Source organism: Carcharodon carcharias, chromosome 20 (assembly GCF_017639515.1).
Source record: "Carcharodon carcharias isolate sCarCar2 chromosome 20, sCarCar2.pri, whole genome shotgun sequence".
NCBI classification, from domain to species: Eukaryota; Metazoa; Chordata; class Chondrichthyes; order Lamniformes; family Lamnidae; genus Carcharodon; species Carcharodon carcharias.
The window spans coordinates 87,600,673-87,620,716 of NC_054486.1; the positions used below are offsets into that span (position 1 = coordinate 87,600,673).

Genomic DNA, 20,044 nt, shown 5'->3' on the forward strand with positions numbered 1-20,044 from the left:
CTTTGTAGATGGTGGACAGGCTTTGGGGAGTCAGGAGGTGAGTTACTCGCTGCAGGATTCCTAGCCTCTGATCTGCTCTAGAAGCCACAGTATTTATGTGGCTAGTCCAGTTCAGTTTCTGGTCAATGGTAACCCCCAGGATGTTGATAGTGGGGGATTCTACGATGATAATGCCATTGAATTTCAGGGGGCTACGGTTAAATTCTGTCTTGTTGGAGATGGTCATTGCCTGGCATTTGTGTGGCACATATGTTACTGGCCACTTGTCAGCCCAAGCCTGGATATTGTCCAGGTCTTGCTGCATTTGGACATGGACTGCTTCAGTATCTGAGTCATCGTGAAATGTGCTGAGCATTGTGCAATCATCAGCGAACACCCCTGTCTTCTGACCTTATGATGGAAAGAAGGTCATAGGTGAAGCAGCTGAAGATGGTTCAGCCTAGGACACTACCCTGAGGAACTCCTGCAATGATGCTCTGGAACTGAGATGATTGACCTCCAACAGCCACAATCATCTTCCTTTGTATTAGGTATGACTCCAATGAGCAGAGAGCTTTCCCCCTGATTCCCATTGACTCCAGTTTTGTTGGGGCTTCTTGATGCCACACTCAGTCATTTGCTTTAGAAAAAAATCATGCATCTGTGAATTGATTAATTACTTTAATGAATGTATTGTACTTGAACTAGGTGCTCGCATGAGGAATGTTCCAGTTCTTTTCAGTGAAACAGACAGCACTACAGCAGGAATGTATGGGAAAGTCCGCAAAGCAGCAAATACAATAGATCGATTCAGGTAAATTTCTGCTGTTAAATCCTGCTTTGACTTCTTTTTACAGAAAGTAATTGTGACTAGTATATATACATTTGATCTTTAATTTTTTTTCATACATATGTTTTAGTATTCTGTTTCTATTTTATGGTGATGGCAGTGGAAATAATGCCTCATGTCTTTTACAGCATCCGGTTAGGAATTTTTCTGAGACGGTATCCAATTGCAAGGGTATTTGTAATTATTTATATGGTGAGTTTATTCTTTTACGAGTTACAATGTATGTCTGGCATATTCTGGCTGATGGTTTGTCTCAGCATTTAGATTTTAATTTAATTTAAAGCAGCCATTGGAACAAGTTCAGATGGGTGATGCTAAGGCTTTCTTTGCTAGGGGTACATTAGGTGGACCATGGGGCAACTGCAACTTTTCAAGCTTCTGTTGCTGCCTTCAGTTCAGTCTGCATTTCTGACTGCTTTGCCAGCTCCTATGCATGCTTCTGCCACCACAGTTCTGCTGCTGGCTCTGTCGCTCCCATTACTGCTGCTCCTAATCCTAATGTGAAGATAGCCACCCTTTACAAGATGCAAATTGTAGTGTGGTTGCCTGAACATTGAAAATGTGCACAAAAAAATTTAGATCCCTTCCCCCTCCCGCCAACCAAGGCATGTGAGCAGTCAGTAGATTGACCTCTACATTATATAGCCATTCAAATAGACTGCAAGTATTGTTAAGCAACATTTCTATCAGCCCATTTTCAATGACGTATCTGCTAAGGATAGTACAGCTGAGAAGCACCATGAACTGTTCTCATTGCAAAATGCAGGCTGAAGGAGAGAAGGGATGCACAAAGGAACGATATATAAGGATAAACTCTAATTTTTTATTATGTATTTTCATAAATTCACTATTTTTTGGTATGTGGTGTTGTAGGTAGTTTGACCTTATTTGTCATCTATAGTGTCCCTGTTCAAATATCTACTTGGCTGAAGAACACTGGTAGGAGATGTAATAATCTGTAGCTGTATCTCACCTGCAAAAGTGGAGTCAGTACAGACTGATCCTAAAGTGTTCCAATTTAAAATAGTTCTGACTGGGAATGAAAACTGAAAAGCAGGTTGAATGGTGTACAGAAATGTGGGATTCATTGCTGCTGGGAAGCCTGCACCTGAGATGTAAGATTATGGAAGTTGGTTTGGTGTCTCTTGCCCAGAGCCTGAACTGAAATATCATTGAGTTTGTGAAAGCAATGTTGTCTGTTCTATGCTTGTGAATCTTTTGCTGTCCAACTTCCTAATATCTATTACTCACAGTTGTGTAGGTAGAGTACGTGGACTGGAAAGGGGAGAGAAACAGAGGAGAATAGCATTATTTAATTGAATTTTTAGGTCTTCATGTTCATCCCACCAACGGATTTAATGACTAAATATGTAAAAACAAAAACTAACAATCCTAACCAGATGAATTATTACATAAAAATAGAACTCAACATTTTCAACCTCAATGAGAGGGGGAAAGAAAATCTGTACAAAGTAAGCTGTTTACTCTTGCAAGCTTTGAAATGATTTGCTTTAGCAAGAGTGGAGCACACTTGCTTATTTAAAAAAAAACATCAATTTGAGTTCAAGGAGAGTAAAGAAATAAAACTTGGCAGCGCTTTCTACTGTGACTAAGGTTTGTAATTGTGGAAATGAGACCTTCACGTGATATTTGCAAGTTTATCCATACTTTCAGTCTTCAGGCCTGTATCTTTCCTTAACAGACACCTGCCCAAGTCTGTAAGCGGGGCCTAATAAGAAGCATGAATACTGCCAGTTGACATTTCTTCTTTTGTTGTTCCTCTTATGGAGAAGTGACTTCCCTGTGCTCACTAACTTCCCCAACACAGACTTTGTGCACTTCTAAGAATTAAAAGCTCAGTTGTTTTACCCATGTGTTTCTGCTGCTCTCTCTCTAGATTATTAATGCTCTGATTCTCAATTTATCACAGTAACAGCTCAGGTTTTTAAATCAAAATTTGCAACTATTCACCCTCTGTACTTGGAGTACCTAGGGCCTTAATTGCTATGTATATGGACTTTGTTTGCAGCAATGAACATTGTTGACTGAAGTTGCATTACCTGCAAGACCATTTTCTAAATACCTTAAATGTATTAAATATAATTAAATCTGACTAACAAAAGTATTTGATTCCCATAAATCTGAAGCTTTGACTTGACGGATGCACATGCTTGCATAATTCAGAAAGTTTGGTTTCACTTCGACCAAAGCATAAAATTGTTCACCAATTGTGTATGTACTTTCATTGCTTTGTGCTCAGCCATCTTTAATGCTATTGACAGTCTTTTTTGTAGAACTTACCTCATGCATTGTGTTCACATTTAGTATCAAAATACAGATATAAGAGCAGCTCTGTAGAATTACAAAACACTTTTATATTGAACTACTGATGCTGAGGTTTCTCTGCATGGATTGTGTGCAGCTAGCCACAAAACACACGTATTACTAAAAAAAAAGTGGCTGTCAGGAATTCCCATCTTAGCAGGTTTTCTGGGTAGCTTCTCTTGGCAAATCCCAGGTAGTTCTTTATTTGGCTTGCAGCCACCAATGCAAGACCTATGCTTAGGGAGCCCAGCGAGGCCGCTGCAATATAAAAGCATCTATAGGTGAATATGTTAAAAGTCCTTGATAAATTAACCATTCATTCAGATTCCTAGCTGGGACATATAGGAAAACAAAATTCTTAGCAACCATCTGAAAATAAATGAAGATCATATAAAATAAGCATCAGCTAAACATTAACAAAGATATATTCACTGTAAGTGAGGAGTTAATTTTTATTTTTTGAGGATGATAAAGAAAATTGCCACCAAGATATAATCTGATTTCTTAATGCAACAAATTTCTGATTTCTTGCACCCAAATCAAAGAAACAGAATAGGTGAGCAGGTGAAGCAAGGGATTTTCGGACATTCATGTAAATTTATGTAAAAGCACTGTCCTCTGCTTTGCTGAACAAGAACTAAAATATATAAACCTGGCTTTCCTGCAAGGTTGCACTGGGATTTTTTTTTGCTACAATTCACCTGAAATTGCCTAAACTAACACCAAAGATCTCAGAATTTCAAATAGAAAATACAAATAGAAACTCACAATAGATAGTTTCCACGATCTTTTGCATTAGTTTAAAAAATATTGCACTAGAAGTCAGCCCCATCCATAAACATGGCCATACCTAAGGATGAATTAATCATTGTTGCAAATTTTTATTACTCTCATTTGTAGACCTTTGTGGAGGCTTAAAAATTAGCTCTTTTTTAGGTGCGAGGACATCAAAAGCTTTTAAAACATTCCTATTCAATATCTTTTTCACTTACAAAGAAACTGGCTACTGTGCACCAATATAACTAGCAGATGGTTCTGTATAGTCATTTAAAGTGGTGGTCTCAACACTTGGATTAAAATGCTTATTTTGAGGTAATCCCAATTTCAAATGTATTAATAAAGCTGCACAGCTTAAATATATGAAGGAAATTCTTCTTAATGCAAATTTTTTGCAAGGTTGTTGGATTTACACTAGTCATGGCAGATTTTACATTCAGCAATATGAAAATCAGTTTGAGCTGAAATAGGGGGATGGAGTTTTGGTGAAAGACATTTATCAAAACTAGAGCTATTTTGAGAGCAGATTCCCCAAAGCAAAACCTTAAAGTCAGTTTACAAATACAGCGACAACATTGCTGATTTCAGTGTAATATCTGCAGTTAAGTAATAACATGAAAAATCCCTTGGCCATCTAAGTCCCTCCATCCAGAAGAAAAGTACAGCTCACCTCATTCTTCAGTCACTGCATTCATTATTTCTTAATTGATTTTTGCATTAATTCTAGCCAGAATCCTGTTCTACATGTATATTATCTTTGATGTGACCTCTAAATTTGCCCTTCGCTGTTCACAACCTGCAGCCCATTTTCCTACCATTGTGGTTTAGGTTGAAACAGTAGTTCTAATCCATCTTTATTCAGATTATATTTTGGATACTTCAGTGAATACTTAGTCGCCTCCTTTTATGGTTAAATAGCTCGTGTTTACAAGTCTTTTCTTGTGAATTTGTTTCCTTGTTAACTCGATGTTAATGTATATTTTCCTAGAAATTACATGCATGTTTAACTAAAATAATTTTGTTGCTTTAGGTGCTGCTACACCTCTGGGTAATGATAGTACTTCTGACATACACACCAGAGATACACCACGGTTCCTCCCGACCAGATGGCCAATGAGAAAAACAACCATGAGCCCATCAAAGTTGGATCCATATCTTTAAATATATTTATGGAGCACATGGCTACATACCAACAAGTCTGTATATACTGTAGAACTAGCTTATTTTGACTATGATCATGAGAATAAGAAATACAAGTTTAAAAAGTTTAATTCTTTTCTGCATTTTATCTTGGCACTTTCCCACCTCCCCTCTCTTAGAGTCTGTACATACAAATGCAGATATGTAGTTATATTGAGGGACAGATATGACTTGATTTGTGCAATATCTTTTAATAAACTTATTCCAAAAACGTTGACTCTGTATGGTACTATATTTGGTACAATAATAGTGTAATGGCACAGAACCATAAGAACATAGAAATGAGAAAAGGTTGTGCAGCTCACTGCCATCCACAGCCTGTTCCATGATCCAACCTGAACATTTTCCAGTGTTCATTCAATCATAGAAGCATGCAGCAGAGGTGGCAATTTGGCCTGTCATGCCTGTACTGGCTCTTTAAGAGCAGTCATGCTTAGTCCACATCCCTGTGTTTTTTCTCTCGCTAACTGTAAATTCCACAACCACTATCCAATTCCCTTTCCAATTATTTGTGGAATTGCTTTCCATTACCTTTTCAGGTACAGCATTTCAATTTCTGAGAACCTCCTGGAAGAAGTTTCTGCTCATCTCCACTCTAGACTTTTGCTAATGATTTTGAATCTATGATCTCTAGTATTGACCCACTTGCCAGAGGGAATATCTTTTCCTTATTCACTCTTTCAAAACCTCACATGTTATATATCTGTTAGGTCACTTGCTCACCACCTCTGTTCCAAGAACAGTCCTAACATTTCCAAACTCTCCTCGTAATGCAAGTCCCTCATCCATGGTTATATGCTGATAAACCTCGTCACACTTTTTCCCAAGTATGGTGCCCAGAATTGTCCACAATACTTCAGTTGAGGCCTAACCAGTAATATATAAATTTCTAACATGATCTCTTAGCTTCAGAAAGAGAGATATAGAGTATTAAAACAAAGGAACCCAAATTTTAGCCAACTTTTCAACTGGCCTGCATCTTTATGGATTTCACAGAATCTTTACAGTGCAAAAAGAGGCCATTTAGCTGATCAAGTCTGCACTGGTTCTCTGAAAGAGCATTCTACCTAGTCCCAATCCTCTGCCATATCCTCATAGCTTTGAACATTATTTATTTCTTATAGCAGTCCAATTCTCTTTTCAATATCTCGAGCAAACCTGCCTCCACCACCCTCTCAGGAACTTCGTTCCAGACTCCAACCGCCACTTAGGTGAAAACATTTTTCTTCCATCATTTTTACTCCTTTTGCCAATTGTTTTGAATCTGTGCACTGTAGTTCTTGATGCTCTATCATGTGGGAACAGTTTTGCACAATTTACCCTGTCCATACCCCTCAGGATCTTGAATACCTCTATCAAGTCTCCTCTCAGCCACCTTTTCTCTAAGGAAGGCAGTCCCATCCTCTGCAATTTATCCACATAGGTACAGTTCTGTATCCCTGGAATCATTCTTGTGACTCTCCCCTGTACTCTCTCCAATGCCTTCATACTTTTATGTATGGCACCTAGAACTGGACGCAGTACCCCAGATGAGGCCAAACTAGTGTCTTATACAAGTTCAACATGACCTCCTTACTCTTGTACTCAATGACCCTATTAATAACGTCTAAGATACATGCTGTATTAACTGCTCTCTCAACATGCCTTGTCATCTTCAATGACTTGTGTGCAAATACAGAGGTCCCTTTGTTCCTGCACCTCCTTTAGAGTTTCTCCCTTTATTTAATATTGTCAGTCCATATTCTTCCTGTCAAAATGAATCATCTCACCCTTCTCTGCGTTGAACTTCATCTGCCACTTGTCTGCCTAATCTACCAATATGTGTCTATGTCCTTTTAAAGTTCAAGACTATCCTCATCACAGTTGACAACATTTCCAATCAGCTTATCTGAAAATTTTGAAATCGTGCCCTGAAAACCACAGTTTAGGTCATTAATAAAAATCAGGAAGAGCAAGGGTCCCAACACTGATCTCTGGGGATCTCCACTACAAATGTTCCTCCAATGTGAAAAACAGCCATTTACCACTACACTTATTTCCTGTCACTCAGCCAATTTCTTATCCAAGTGCCCACTTTCCCTGTTATTCCATGAGCTAGAATGTTGCTCGCAAGTCTATTGTGTGGCACTGTCCGGCCTTTTGAAGATCCATATATACCATATCAACTGTATTTCCCTTATCAACCTTCTCTGTTACCTCAAAAAAACATTCCAAGTTAGTTAAACATGATTTTGCCTTAATGAATCCATGCTGGCTTTCCTTAATTATCCTGCACTTGTCAAAGTGACTATTGATTTTGTTTGGAACCATAGTTTCCAGAAGTTCCCCTACCATTAAAGTCAGAATGACTGGTCAGTAGTTGCTGACTTTATCTTGGCACCCCTTTTTGAACAAGTGTGTGACATTTGCAATTCTCCAGCCCTCTAGCACCTCCCCTGTGTCTAAGGAAGACTGGAAAATTATCAGTGCCTTGGCAATTTCCACTCTCGCTTCCCTCAATACCTTGGATGCATCTTATCTGGTCCTGGTACCATATCGGTTTTAAGAAAGCCTTTCTAACACCATCTCCTCGATTGTAACTTCTTCCAGTTTATCAGTTACTACCTCCTCTCACCTTGGCCTGGGAGTATCTTCTTCCTTTTGTAAAGACAGATGCAAAGTACTTGTTTAATTACTCCGCTATTTCTCCTGCCTCCACATGCAAGTCCCCTTTTTTAATCCTTAATCAGCCCTACTTTTTGTTCTACCACCCTTGTATTATTTAAATGCCGATAGGAGACCTGTGATTCCCTTTTATGTTAGTTGCTAGTCTCTTTTCATGCTCTCTCTTTGCTTTTCCTATTAGTTTTTTCACTTCCCCTCCAGCCCTTCTATATTCAGCCTGATTCTCCCTTGTGTTTTCTATTTGACATCTGTCAGGTGCTCACTTCTTCCTTTTCATCTTCACCTTTATTTCTTCTGCCACCCAGGGCATTCTGGATTTATTTGTCCTATCTTTCCCCTTCAAGGGAATATATTTTGACATTGCCTGCAATACTTTCTCTTTCAAGGTGGCCCATTGTTCAGCCATCGTCTTTACAGCCTACATTTGATTCCAACTCACTTGACTCAGATGTACCCATCAATGTTGCCTTTTCCACAATTAATTCTAACTGCTCTGAATTGTTCCTTGACCTTTTCCGTGGCCAACTTAAACCTTATGATATAATGGTCATTGTCCCCTATAAGCTCTCCCAGTGATATGTGATCGACATTGGGCCAACTCATTCCCCAAAACCAGGTCCAACAGTGCCTGTCCTCTCATTGGACCGGAAACATAATACTGCAGAAAATTATCTTGAATACGTTCCAGGAGCTCTCGCACCTCTTTTCCCTTTGCGCTATTCCTATCTCAGTCTATATTTGGATAATGGAAGATCCCCATTATAATTACTACATAATTCTTGCACCTCTCTGCACTTTTTTTGCAAACCTGTTTATCTACATCCCTTCCACTAGTCGGTGGTCTATGTACTACATGATCAATGTTATTGCATCTTTTTCATTCCTTACCTCTTAGCTAGAGCAATTCTGTACTTGACCTCTCTGGAACATCCTCGCTCTCCAGTGTTGTAATGCCATCTTTAATCAATGCTGCAATACTGCCACTTGCCCCTCCCCCTTCCCTAATCTTGTGTACGTGGATACTGAAGTCTCCCTCTTCATTTACACTTTTCAAAATTGTGCCATTTGTTGTGTACTGTCTCTGTATTAGACCTAACACGGTGCATGACTTCACTGTTCTCTGTATTGAATTCCATCTGCAATGCTTCTCATTTCACTATGCTTTCTCTGTCATCTTAAAGCCTATAACTATCCTTATCGTGGTATGAAACTTGACAATATAGATCATCTGCAAATTTTATAATGCTTCTCTCTATACTGAATCTAGTTGGAACAAGTAATCACCCAAAATTCGTCATTGGTGAATGCCACTGCAGACCACCTCCCAGTCTGAAAAGCATCCAACTACCACCACCTTTTGCTTTCTGTCATTTAGCCAATTTTGTATCCATACTGCCAGTTTCCCTTATTTCCACTGGATTCTATCTTCTTAATAAGCCTTCTGTCTCCCAATTTGTCATATGACATCAGAAAATCCATATGTACAACATTTACTGCAGTGTCTTAATCAACCTCCTCTGTTACCTCAAAGAATTCAATCAAGTTTGTCGGACTCAACAAATCAAGGCTCTCCTTGATTAACCCATGTCTTTCCAAATAAAAGTTTATTTTGTCTCTGATAAAGGTTTCCAGTAACTTCCCCACCATCAATGTTAGAATGACTGTCCTGGAGTTTCCTGGTTTATCCCTCTGCTCTTGAATAGTGGTATAACATTAGCCAGTCTTCCAATACTACTGTATCCAATGAGGATTGATATATTATGACCATTGCCTCATCTATTTCTACCTTTGCTTCTTTCAGTAACTTAGGATGCATTCCATCTGGTCCTGGTGACTTACCAACTTTCAGTAATACTGATTCTTTTAATACATCGCCTATTATTCTGACCTCTACTCATTTAGTGTAATCCATCATTTGCTTCTTTTGTGAAGACAGAAACAAAATATTCATTTCATACTTTTGCATGTTACCTGCCTCAATTTGAAAACTTCTCTTTGTGTCTTTAAAGGCCCAACTTTTCCCTAACAAACTGCCTACACTTTGTATCTGTTTATAAAATGTTTTTGGGTTGTCCTGTCTTTCTCACTCAAATACCTACCTGTCTACTAGTTTCCCTGTTGGGTGTTACAGTAGTAGGTGATAACTAGGTGATGAATTATTCCACAAGTCAATTGAGTATCATTTTTGCAGTGCAGTGCACCGCACCTTGTGCAGATCATCACACTGACCTGCAGTGCAGGAATTCACCAAGGCTCCTTAGAGAGCACCTTCCAAACCCACGACCACTACCATGTAGAAGGACAAGGGCAGCAGATACATGGGAACACCACCACGTGGAAGTTCCCCTCCAAGACACTCACCATCCTGACTTGGAAATATATTGCTGTTCCTTCACTGTTGCTGGGTTAAAATCCTGGAACTCCCTTCCTAACAGCACTGTGGGTGCACCTACACCACATGGATTGCAGTGGTTCAAGAAGGCAGCTTACCACCACCTTCTCAAGGACAATTAGGGATGGGCAATAAATGCTGGCCCAGCCAGCGAAGCCCAAATCCAGTGAATGAATAAAAAAAAGTACTAATTTACAATATGCACTTCAATCAAATGAAGTTGTTGATCTGCCCCAAGGTTTTAGTTTGTGGTTTCTTTCATTTGTCACCATGGCCTCTGATTTGTCTATTATGTTTTGAACAAAATCTTACCATTTTGAAAGCTGTAATAATGTATTTCTTTGTTTTGTCTCCAAAATCAATCTCCTTAACCTCCAATGTATGTTCCAATGTATACTCTGCTATGGAACAATTCTTCCAGCTATCTTCCTCCTCCATTGTCACATAAATGGCAACCTGTCAACCAACACATTGGCAGCACATCATAGCTATACCTGATTGGCTGGAAATTGAATGTCCACTTCTCGTGGTCAAGTAAAGCCATCAGAAAAGTCAAACCAGACTGAATTACCCTTGCTTTAACTTCATGCTCAGGCTAATTACAGTATCACAACTACTGCCTCGCATTTAGAAAACCCAGCACAGACCACCTTCATTGTTTGTGTACCTCAACCTCAGCGGTGTAACTTGCTGAACCTCTGTTTTGTCCATTTGCAGCATCATTACAACAGGACATTGAAGAATGTGGCAGATCAACAGTTCAAACTTTGGGTGCTTATTTCATAGCAACTGCATCAAAGCAATTTAGAAGACAAACAGCTTGCATCACGCGTACTCCAAAGGAATTGTGGGGAATCTGAAAGAATGTTTCACAGTTTAAATTAAAATGTTCTAATCACTGTGTTTGCATAAATTCTTCAGAAGTCATTTTAATTTGTTATTTATTCCATGAGAAGCTGTAAATTAGTTAAAACGACAGGCTGGGATTTAACATCAATATGCCAGTGTGCCAAGAAACAGCTTTAAACTTCAAAAGCTTGAGGTAAAATTGATATTAAGTATTACTTTAAAGAGCCTGTGCATGTTTGAGACTGAGAGAATGACTGTACTAATTACACACTTTGGGTGTAATTTTGGCTTTGAGTGATAGTGTGAGACAGATGACATTGGTAAAGCTGCCATTATACATCTCCCCTGATTTTCATTTCCTTTAACTTTCTGTGTCAGTGTCCTGGTTGTGAAAGGTGTTAGCTAGAGGCATGAGACTGAGTAAGGTAAGACAGACATTTGGAACTGTTTTCTGCACACAAGCCCCACCCCAAATACAGCCTCTGGTAGTTGTTAGTTCCTTTCGCCTTTCCCTGCCAGGTTAGTGTGGCACTTCAGATCATTTAAAATTCTGTTGCCTGTGCCTAACTTGCATTAAGTCCCGTTCACACATTCCCTCCTGTGCTTGCTTACTGACATTGGCTCTTGGTTAAGCAACAGCTTGATTTTAAAATTCTCATCTTTATTTTCAAATCTGTCCATGGCCTTGCCACCTGTCTCCACAATGTTCTCCAGTACCATAACACGCTCCCCGCCACCAGCCACCCACTCCCACAACCTTCCAAGATCTCTGCATTCCTCTAATTTTGGCCTCCTGAGCGTACTTAATTTTAAGCGCTCTACCAGTGGTGACCTTGTCTTCAGCTGCCTGAATCCTAAGCTCCTGAATTTCCTTCTAAACCTATCCTCCTCTCAACCTCTTTCCTCCTTTAAGACGCCCCTTAAAATCTTTGGCTAAGCTTTTCGACATTTGCACTAATATCTCCTTATGTGGTTCCGTGTCAAATTTTGTCTGATAACACTCCTGTGAAGCACTTTGGGATGTATTACCATGTTCAGGGCATTATGTAAATACTAGTTGTTGTTGATGTCCTGTGTCACTGTTTGGCGCTGGCTGAAACTCCATCAAAATCCTGTGTTGAGATCCTTCTGTTAGGCCAATGAGGCTGACTTCTATCCAGTATGTGCACTCACCCATGTAAACCAGCCAGGTCCAGGTATTGGTACCTATAGTGTGCCAAGCTGCTGACAGCAGTGGTCACTACAGTTGGCTTCAGAGATCCTCAACAAAAAAAAAAATCAGGTAGGTATTTTAATAAAAGAAACTCCAGCTTCATTCTTATGTTTATTCCAGAGCAGTGGTTCTGGAATAGACAAGTGGTTATGGAGAAACCACTGGTCAGCACTCATTTTTTATTTATTTTGTCTGAATCCTAGAGCTGTTCAACATCCACTATTAAAACTGGATATTTCAAATACTGAGGCAGGGTGTCAGCTCCTAAGCTTAGCATTGTTATGATTACCATAGAGACTGTTAACTTAAAAAGAGATATGAATTTCCTAGCAACTAATGGAAAGAGTTACAAGATTTCACATTTTAAGACTTTTACTGTAACAAACAAACTAAAATCAATCTTGACTAAACATTACTTAGTTGGCGGCCAACACACTAAACTACAGAAAAGGTACTTTCCCCATTAACTAATTAACATAACCAAAAACCATTGCCACATTTCTATATTATGCCACACTCAGCAGATATGTAGACTTATTGATAAAGTTCAAAATTCCTCCCAGCTATTCAACAGGTTATTTTCTCCCTGCCACACCAGGGTGAGACTTCCAATGTCTTTTTCATTCAAGTTCATTCACTCAATCTTCTGAGTGTTGTTGAATTGACTTCCAGCAACTCCTAGGTCTTTAAATCTGTACATGTTCCTTCTCTTCAAACAGGGAATTTGTTCTCACCAGCATTCTTCTTGGTGGTTAACACAAAATGGTCTCTTCCTTTGCTTGGCACAGCAGCAGCTATTTTAGGTTTTCCTCTCCAGATCTCCCCCTGAGTCTGAAAGTCTACGTACATCAAGACCAGCTCTTTTTTTGACAAGGTGTGAAAACTGGCACTTGAGTTTCTATGAGTTTTTATCTGGGCCTCTGTCCCCATGGTAACAAAATCACATGGGCCCATCCCCAGGCAGGGTTCAGTAAGATTTCACCATCTACCAATCTAGGACATTCTGTTTTACCTTAAATTAAAAGTGACGGATTAAAACTTAACCATCTTATAAAGACTTGCACTCGTAATAGCATAAACAGGTTCACATGTCATATACAAGTCATTTGCTGCTCACATATCATATACAAGTCATTTATTTCCTTGTCAAGGCTATCTCTATTCAGGAAATTTTACTTAAAATCGCAAGATTTTTGATAGAGTGGGGGATGCTAGGGATGCCAACACATTGAAGAAATTTGCTGCGCCCAACTTGTTGACCTATCTCACCTGAAAACAGAAAAATCTGGCCAGATGTTTCTTAAGAAAATGAACTGAAAACTCTAGGAAGAGAAAAATAGCTAATTATTCTTACCTTGTACTCCGGTCTGCGAGAAGTAATAATAATCTTGAATTTAATCCACAAGTTTTTCAGTTACATGTCCTGATGCACTGAGTGCAAGATCATCATTGCGAATTGAAATCCCGGTGTCATCAAACGTGGTTTTGCATTGACTTATCTGTAATGTTGCAGAATGCAAATATGATTAACGAATATCGAAAATGTAGCATGAGGATAAATAAGGAGATTAAAAGGGAAGATGAAAACGTCCAGCAGATAATATAAAAGGAAATTATAAGGGGTTTTCTAAGCATATGAAAAACAAAAGAATAATTAAAGAGAGTGGCGGTAATTAGAGATGGGAGATAGAATTTGTTGTATGAAACTATGGCAGGGATATATTAAATATTTTGTGTAAAATCACAGGAGACTCAAGAGCTGGAGGCAGTGGGACGCTGAGGAATGAGAGCTCATGGGAGCAAGAGAGATTGGGAGTCTGGGGACTCAGGGAAGAGGTAAACTGGACATAGGGAAGAGAGATAAAGAGAATAGTTCCCCATTTTTCCTGCCCTCGGTTTCCCCTCTTTGGGTGTTTTCAGGTTGCCTCCTGGTTGCTGACACTTCACACATAACAGCAGGGACAAGAAATCACAAATAAAGATTCTCAGTTATAAGGAACCTAACTTTTATAAGGTAAATCTATTAAACTATGTGGAAATCATGTGATCTGATTTCATGTGATCTAACATCACATTGATCATGGTCAGCTGTCATGTGGTCAAAATGTCATATGATCAAATCTCCAGGAATGTTCCCAACCAGAATTAGCAAACCTACTCCACCACTATGCTAAATACCAATGAGCTACTAACAGCCCCTAAAGAAAGAAAGACTTACATTTTATAATGCCTTTCATGAACTCAGTACTTTATGGCTAATGAAGTACTTTAGAACTATATTAACCATTGTAACATAGGAAACATGGCAACCAATTTGCACACAGTTAGCTCCCACAAACAACAATGTGATGGCAACCTGATAATCTTTTTCACTGTTGTTGATTAGGGTTAAATATTGGCCAGGATACTAGGGAACATTCTTTTTTTATATTTATTCGTTCATGAGATATTGATGTTGCTTGCTGCCGTTGTTTGCTGTTTCATTTTTAAATCGTTTCGCAAGCTTATGAATCTTTTCATTCAGCTCAGCAACTACTCTGGTGAGTTCAGTTGCCATTGCTTTAGAGTGATCTGCAAAATACTTCTACACACTTAACAACTTCACCTGGGCATTCAGTTCTTTCTTCCATAGTCACTGACTACTCTTTAGATTCTTCCAATTCACTCATTAGATTGTCAATTTGTTTCTTAGAATGTTCCTTTCCTGCTTTTAAAGTCTGAATTTGCTCTCCCATATTATACATCTCATTTTTCATTTTCTTCAGATTGGATCGGAGTTCAAGAATTTCATTACTCTTTTGATGATGAAGTTCCAAAATTTCAACAAGCTTATTTTAAGTACATGAAAGTTGGTTCTCTATACTGACCAGTTTTTCCTTAGCAAAAGGTCTAATTTGTGTGTGCTATCCTGCAAGTTCACATTCTTTAATCTTACTTCTACTAGTTGTCTCCGAGTCTCCTCCTGCTGCTTTGTGAGAACTTCTACTCTTCCTTGCAACTGTTCATCTTTTTCTTGACATTCTTGGTTCTTGATTTTCATTTCCGCCATGTCATTTGTCGACAACTCAATGGTTCTCAATATGTTTATTTCCTTGAATGTCAGCATCAGATTAATGTTGTCCAATCTTATGTCTGTTCTTTCTTTCTCTATCTGCAGCAGAGCTTTGTCCTTGTCCTTCATTTCAGTCTCACTATTAAACTCCGGCAAAGTCTTACCTTGTTTCAGTTCTGTAATCTTGCTACTCATGTCTTCATTATCCGCTTGCAGCTTGAAAAGTTCTATGGCTTTTCCTTTCAGTGCCTCCTCTTTTCCTGGTTTTTCAGCTCTTCAGTCTCTTTCTTGTACCTTTCGGCTTCCTCCTGGGATATAGTACATTGCTGAGTCTTCTCTACCAACTGATTTTGCAGTTTGTTCAGAGTGACTTTAAATTAATTTTGCTTCTCATCGTAATTTTCCAGAGGAACAGACTTTGCCCTAAAGGATCCTTGAAATGGGTGAAGATCCTTCAACAGATTTTCCTAGTCTTCGTGAAGCTCAATTGTTTCATCTTGAGTTTTCTTGCAAGTCAGCAGAGTTTCCGTGAATTTTTTCTGCTGTTCTTCTATTCCACTGTTTATGACAGTTGTCATTTCTCAATGCTGCTGGAGGATTACCTATCCCTTTTGCATTTGATCGTGAATGGCCATCAAATGTTTCTTTAGCTGTTTACTTATTGACCTCTTGCCAACTCACTCTGTGCTTCAGCACATTGCTTTATTGCTGTTGTTAGTTCCAAGACACTGTTTTCTGAAGTAATATCCAACATCCTTTTAAGTTTCTCGTTTTTTTCCGTGGCTATGTATTGATTCTTCAATGAGTCTTTCAGGGTCACAGCTTCCCTGCGTGCCTTTTCTGCCTGCTGTTTTGCCTGGCTGCACATCTGGTTGACTTTTTCCAACTCCTGTTTCAGTTTGCCTGCTGCGGAATTGAGGGCTGTTATTTCCCTCTGATATCCTTTGTGTCGTCTCTAAGATATGTTTGTTCGGAGCTGAACAGCTTGGTGCATTGAAGACTGCAGTGTATCGTACATTTTCAAAGGTACATTACCCAGCATGAATCTTACGCTTCAAATCTTCCAGCCCAGCTTTGTTACAAACAAATCCTGCTTGTTCTTGCCAGCCGCAGGGCCTTTTCCTTGTCATTCACTACCAGCTGCTGTTACAGTTCTAGAAACACATCTGCGTCTTTGAAAAGGAAATCATCTGGGACTTCTGTCTTAGGCTCCCTGATTAGATACATTCCTGGAACTTGCAGAAAGTTTTGTGGCTCTCTGGTGCCCTCATGTGGTTTATTCAGGGACTGCCTTTTGCCTTTTCATTGCTTTGCCAGGGGCTTTCTATGCTTCTTCTTAAGTTCTGCATGGTCCTCAACTTGAAGATTAAAACATTCGTCAAAAGGCAATTGGGGATGGGCAATAAATGTTGGCCTAGCCAGCGATGACCACATCCCATGAATGAATTTTTAAAAATGTATATTTCATTGAAGCTGGCTCAGGTCATATCAATACATTGTATAAGAATTACTTCATCAGCAAGTTCACCAAACAAGTGTAAAAATGTATTAAAAAAGTGATAAAAAAAAAATAGCTCCAACAACTTATTGACACCAACACCCATCTAGGACCCTCCACCCCTGCCTGTCCCTCCGTCCCCACCCCATCTTCCAGTCCCAGCCCCGGCCGTGTATTCACTATACCCCCTGACCTTCCCCTCTCCGATGCTGAACGTTCAGTGCTTAGCAAAGGACTTAGTTTCATACCCTTACACCCTCACCTCAATGAATTTTGGGCTCGGCACGATGCTGAACTCTTCTTCCACCGTCTTCATCTCTGGGCTCACTTCTTTGGGCAGGAATCCTCTCCCCGTTCAACGGATCCTTTCACCCATCTCCAATATTCTCCCTCCACCTGGACCCCTCCCTCTGGATTCTTACCTTCTCTTGATCTTTTCATTGAGAACTGTCGGTGCGACATTAGTTGTCTCAATTTCTCTGCTCCTCTCACCCATTCTAACCTGTCTCTCTCTGAACTTGCTGCATTCCGTTTCCTCAGGTCCAACCCTGACATTGTCATCAAACCCGCTGACAAGGGTGGTGCTGTTGTTGTCTGGCGCACTGACCTCTACCTCGCGGAGGCTGAGCATCAATTCGCAGACACTTCCTCTTACCTCTCCCTGGACCATGACCCCACCACTGAACATCAAGCCATTGTTTCCAGGACTGTCACTGATCTCATCTCCTCTGGAGATCTTCCTCCCACAGCTTCCAACCTGATAGTCGCCCAACCTCGGACGGCCCGCTTCTATCTCCTACCCAAAATCCACAAACAGAACTGTCCCAGTAGACCGATCATGTCAGCTTGCTCCTGCCACACGGAACTCATTTCTCGATATCTTGACTCCCTTTTCTCTCCCCTTATCCAGTCCCTTCCGACCTACATCCGTGATTCCTCTAACACCTTACGTCACATCAACAATTTCCAGTTCCCTGGCCCCAACCGCTTCGTCTTCACCATGGACGTCCAATCCCTCTACACCTCCATCCCCCACCAGGATGGTCTGAGGGCCCTTAGCTTCTTCCTCGAACAGAGGCCCGAACAATCCCCATCCACCAGTACTCTCCTCCGTCTGGCTGAACTTGTTCTCGCACTGAACAATTTCTCCTTCAACTCCTCTCACTTCCTCCAAATAAAAGGTGTGGCTATGGGTACCCACATGGGCCCCAGCTATGCCTGTCTCTTTATGGGGTATGTGGAACATTCCTTGTTCCAGTCCTACTCCGGCCCCCTCCCACAACTCTTTCTCTGGTACATCGATGATTACTTCGGTGCTGCTTCATGCTCTCGACGGGCCTTGGAAAAATTTATTAATTTTGCTTCCAATCTCCACCCCTCCATCATTATCACATGGTCCATCTCTGACACTTCCCTTCCCTTCCCTGACCTCTCTGTCTCAATCTCTGGTGATAGACTGTCCACTTATATCCATTACAAGCCTACCGACTCCCACAGCTACCTTGACTACAGCTCCTCACGCCCCACTTCCTGTAAGGACTCCATCCCATTCTCTCAGTTCCTTCGCCTCTGTCGCATCTGTTCCGATGATGCTACCTTCAAAAACAGTTGCTCTGACATGTCCTCCTTCTTCCTTAACCGAGGTTTTCCACCCACGGTGGTTGACAGGGCCCTCAACCATGTCCGGCCCATCTCCCGCACTTATGCCCTCAAGCCTTCTCCTCCCTCCCAGAAACATGATAGGGTCCCCTTTGTCCTCACTTATCACACCACCAGCCTCCGCATTCAAAGGATCATCCTCCGCTATTTCCGCCAACTCCAGCATGATGCCACCACCAAACACATCTTCCCTTCACCCCCCCCGTCGGCATTCCCTAGGGATCGTTCCCTCCGGGACACCCTGGTCCATTCCTCCATCACCCCCTACTCCTCAAACCCCACCTATGGCACCACCCCATGCCCACGCAAAAGATGTAACACTTCCTTTCACTTCCTCTCTCCTCACCGTCCAAGGGCCCAAACACTCCTTTCAAGTGAAGCAGCATTTCACTTGCATTTCCCCCAACTTAGTCTACTGCATTCGTTGCTCCTAGTGTGGTCTCCTCTACACTGGAGAGACCAGACATAAACTGGGCGACCGCTTTGCAGAACACCTGCGGTCTGTCTGCAAGAATGACCCAAACCTCCCTGTCGCTTGCCATTTTAACACTCCACCCTGCTCTCTTGCCCACATGTCTGTCCTTGGCCTGCTGCATTGTTCCAGTGAAGCCCAACGCAAACTGGAGGAACAACACCTCATCTTCCGACTAGGGACTTTACAGCCTTCCGGACTGAATATTGAATTCAACAACTTTAGGTCTTGAGCTCTCTCCTCCATCCCCACCCCCTTTCTGTTTCTTCCCCCTTTCCTTTTGTTTTTTTTTCCCAATAATTTATATAGATTTTTCTTTTCCCACCTATTTCCATCATTTTTGAATCTTTTATGCCACCCCCCACCCCTACTAGAGTTATACCTCGAGTGCCCTACCATCCATTCTTAATTAGCACATTCGTTTAGATAATATCACCAACTTCAACACCTCTGTGTTCTTTTGTTCTTTTGTCTGTGACATCTTTTGATTATCTGCTCCTATCACTGCTTGTTTGTCCCTACAACCGCACCACCGCCCTTCACTTCTCTCCCCCACCCCACCACCTTAAACCAGGTTATATTTCACTCCTCTCATTGTAAAGAAAAATCAGTTCTGTTGAAGGGTCATGAGGACTCGAAACGTCAACTCTTTTCTTCTCCGCCGATGCTGCCAGACCTGCTGAGTTTATCCAGGTAATTCTGTTTTTGTTTTGGATTTCCAGCATCCGCAGTTATTTGTTTTTATCTCTGTGTTTAATTGACTGCCACTGCTCTTCAAGAAATGCCTTCCTCTCGAAGAAGTTCTGTTCGTCTCTGCGACAAGATTGCCGTATCTCTCTTTTGCCTTGTTCACCTTCATTGCTTTCCATTCCTCTCCTGGTGTTTGACAAGGTGTTTACTAAAACCCACTTTCACAGCCATATCTCCTTTCTCAGTGACTGTCTCCATCTCCAACTTAACCCACGTAGATTTCAACTGAAATTCTACCCCTCATGTTTCGAACCCGCCCAGGATTACAGGTATCACCGTGACATAAAATGTTTCTCAGACTGCTGTTCCCGTCACATTCTGAGATCCACACTCAGTGCCATGCGCCGCCATATGAACACACTCA

At 40.7% G+C, this 20,044-nt stretch overlaps 1 protein-coding gene across 3 annotated transcripts in view; it reads left to right on the forward strand.

The window, feature by feature from the left end:
* Window positions 1-11,047, forward strand: part of golga5 (golgin A5) — a 34,573-nt gene extending 23,526 nt beyond the window's left edge. For 2 of the 3 annotated variants that reach the window (XM_041214733.1, XM_041214731.1), the window contains exons 11-13: window positions 688-793; window positions 958-1,021; window positions 4,962-5,346. In XM_041214733.1, the coding sequence (XP_041070667.1) occupies window positions 688-793; window positions 958-1,021; window positions 4,962-5,048 (257 nt within the window). In that variant the 3' untranslated portion in view covers window positions 5,049-5,346. Of the gene's footprint in view, window positions 1-687; window positions 794-957; window positions 1,022-4,961; window positions 5,347-10,904 lie in introns of those variants that run through there. The other variant, XR_005946292.1, reaches the window with a different exon arrangement.
* Window positions 11,048-20,044: the final 8,997 nt, after the last annotated feature.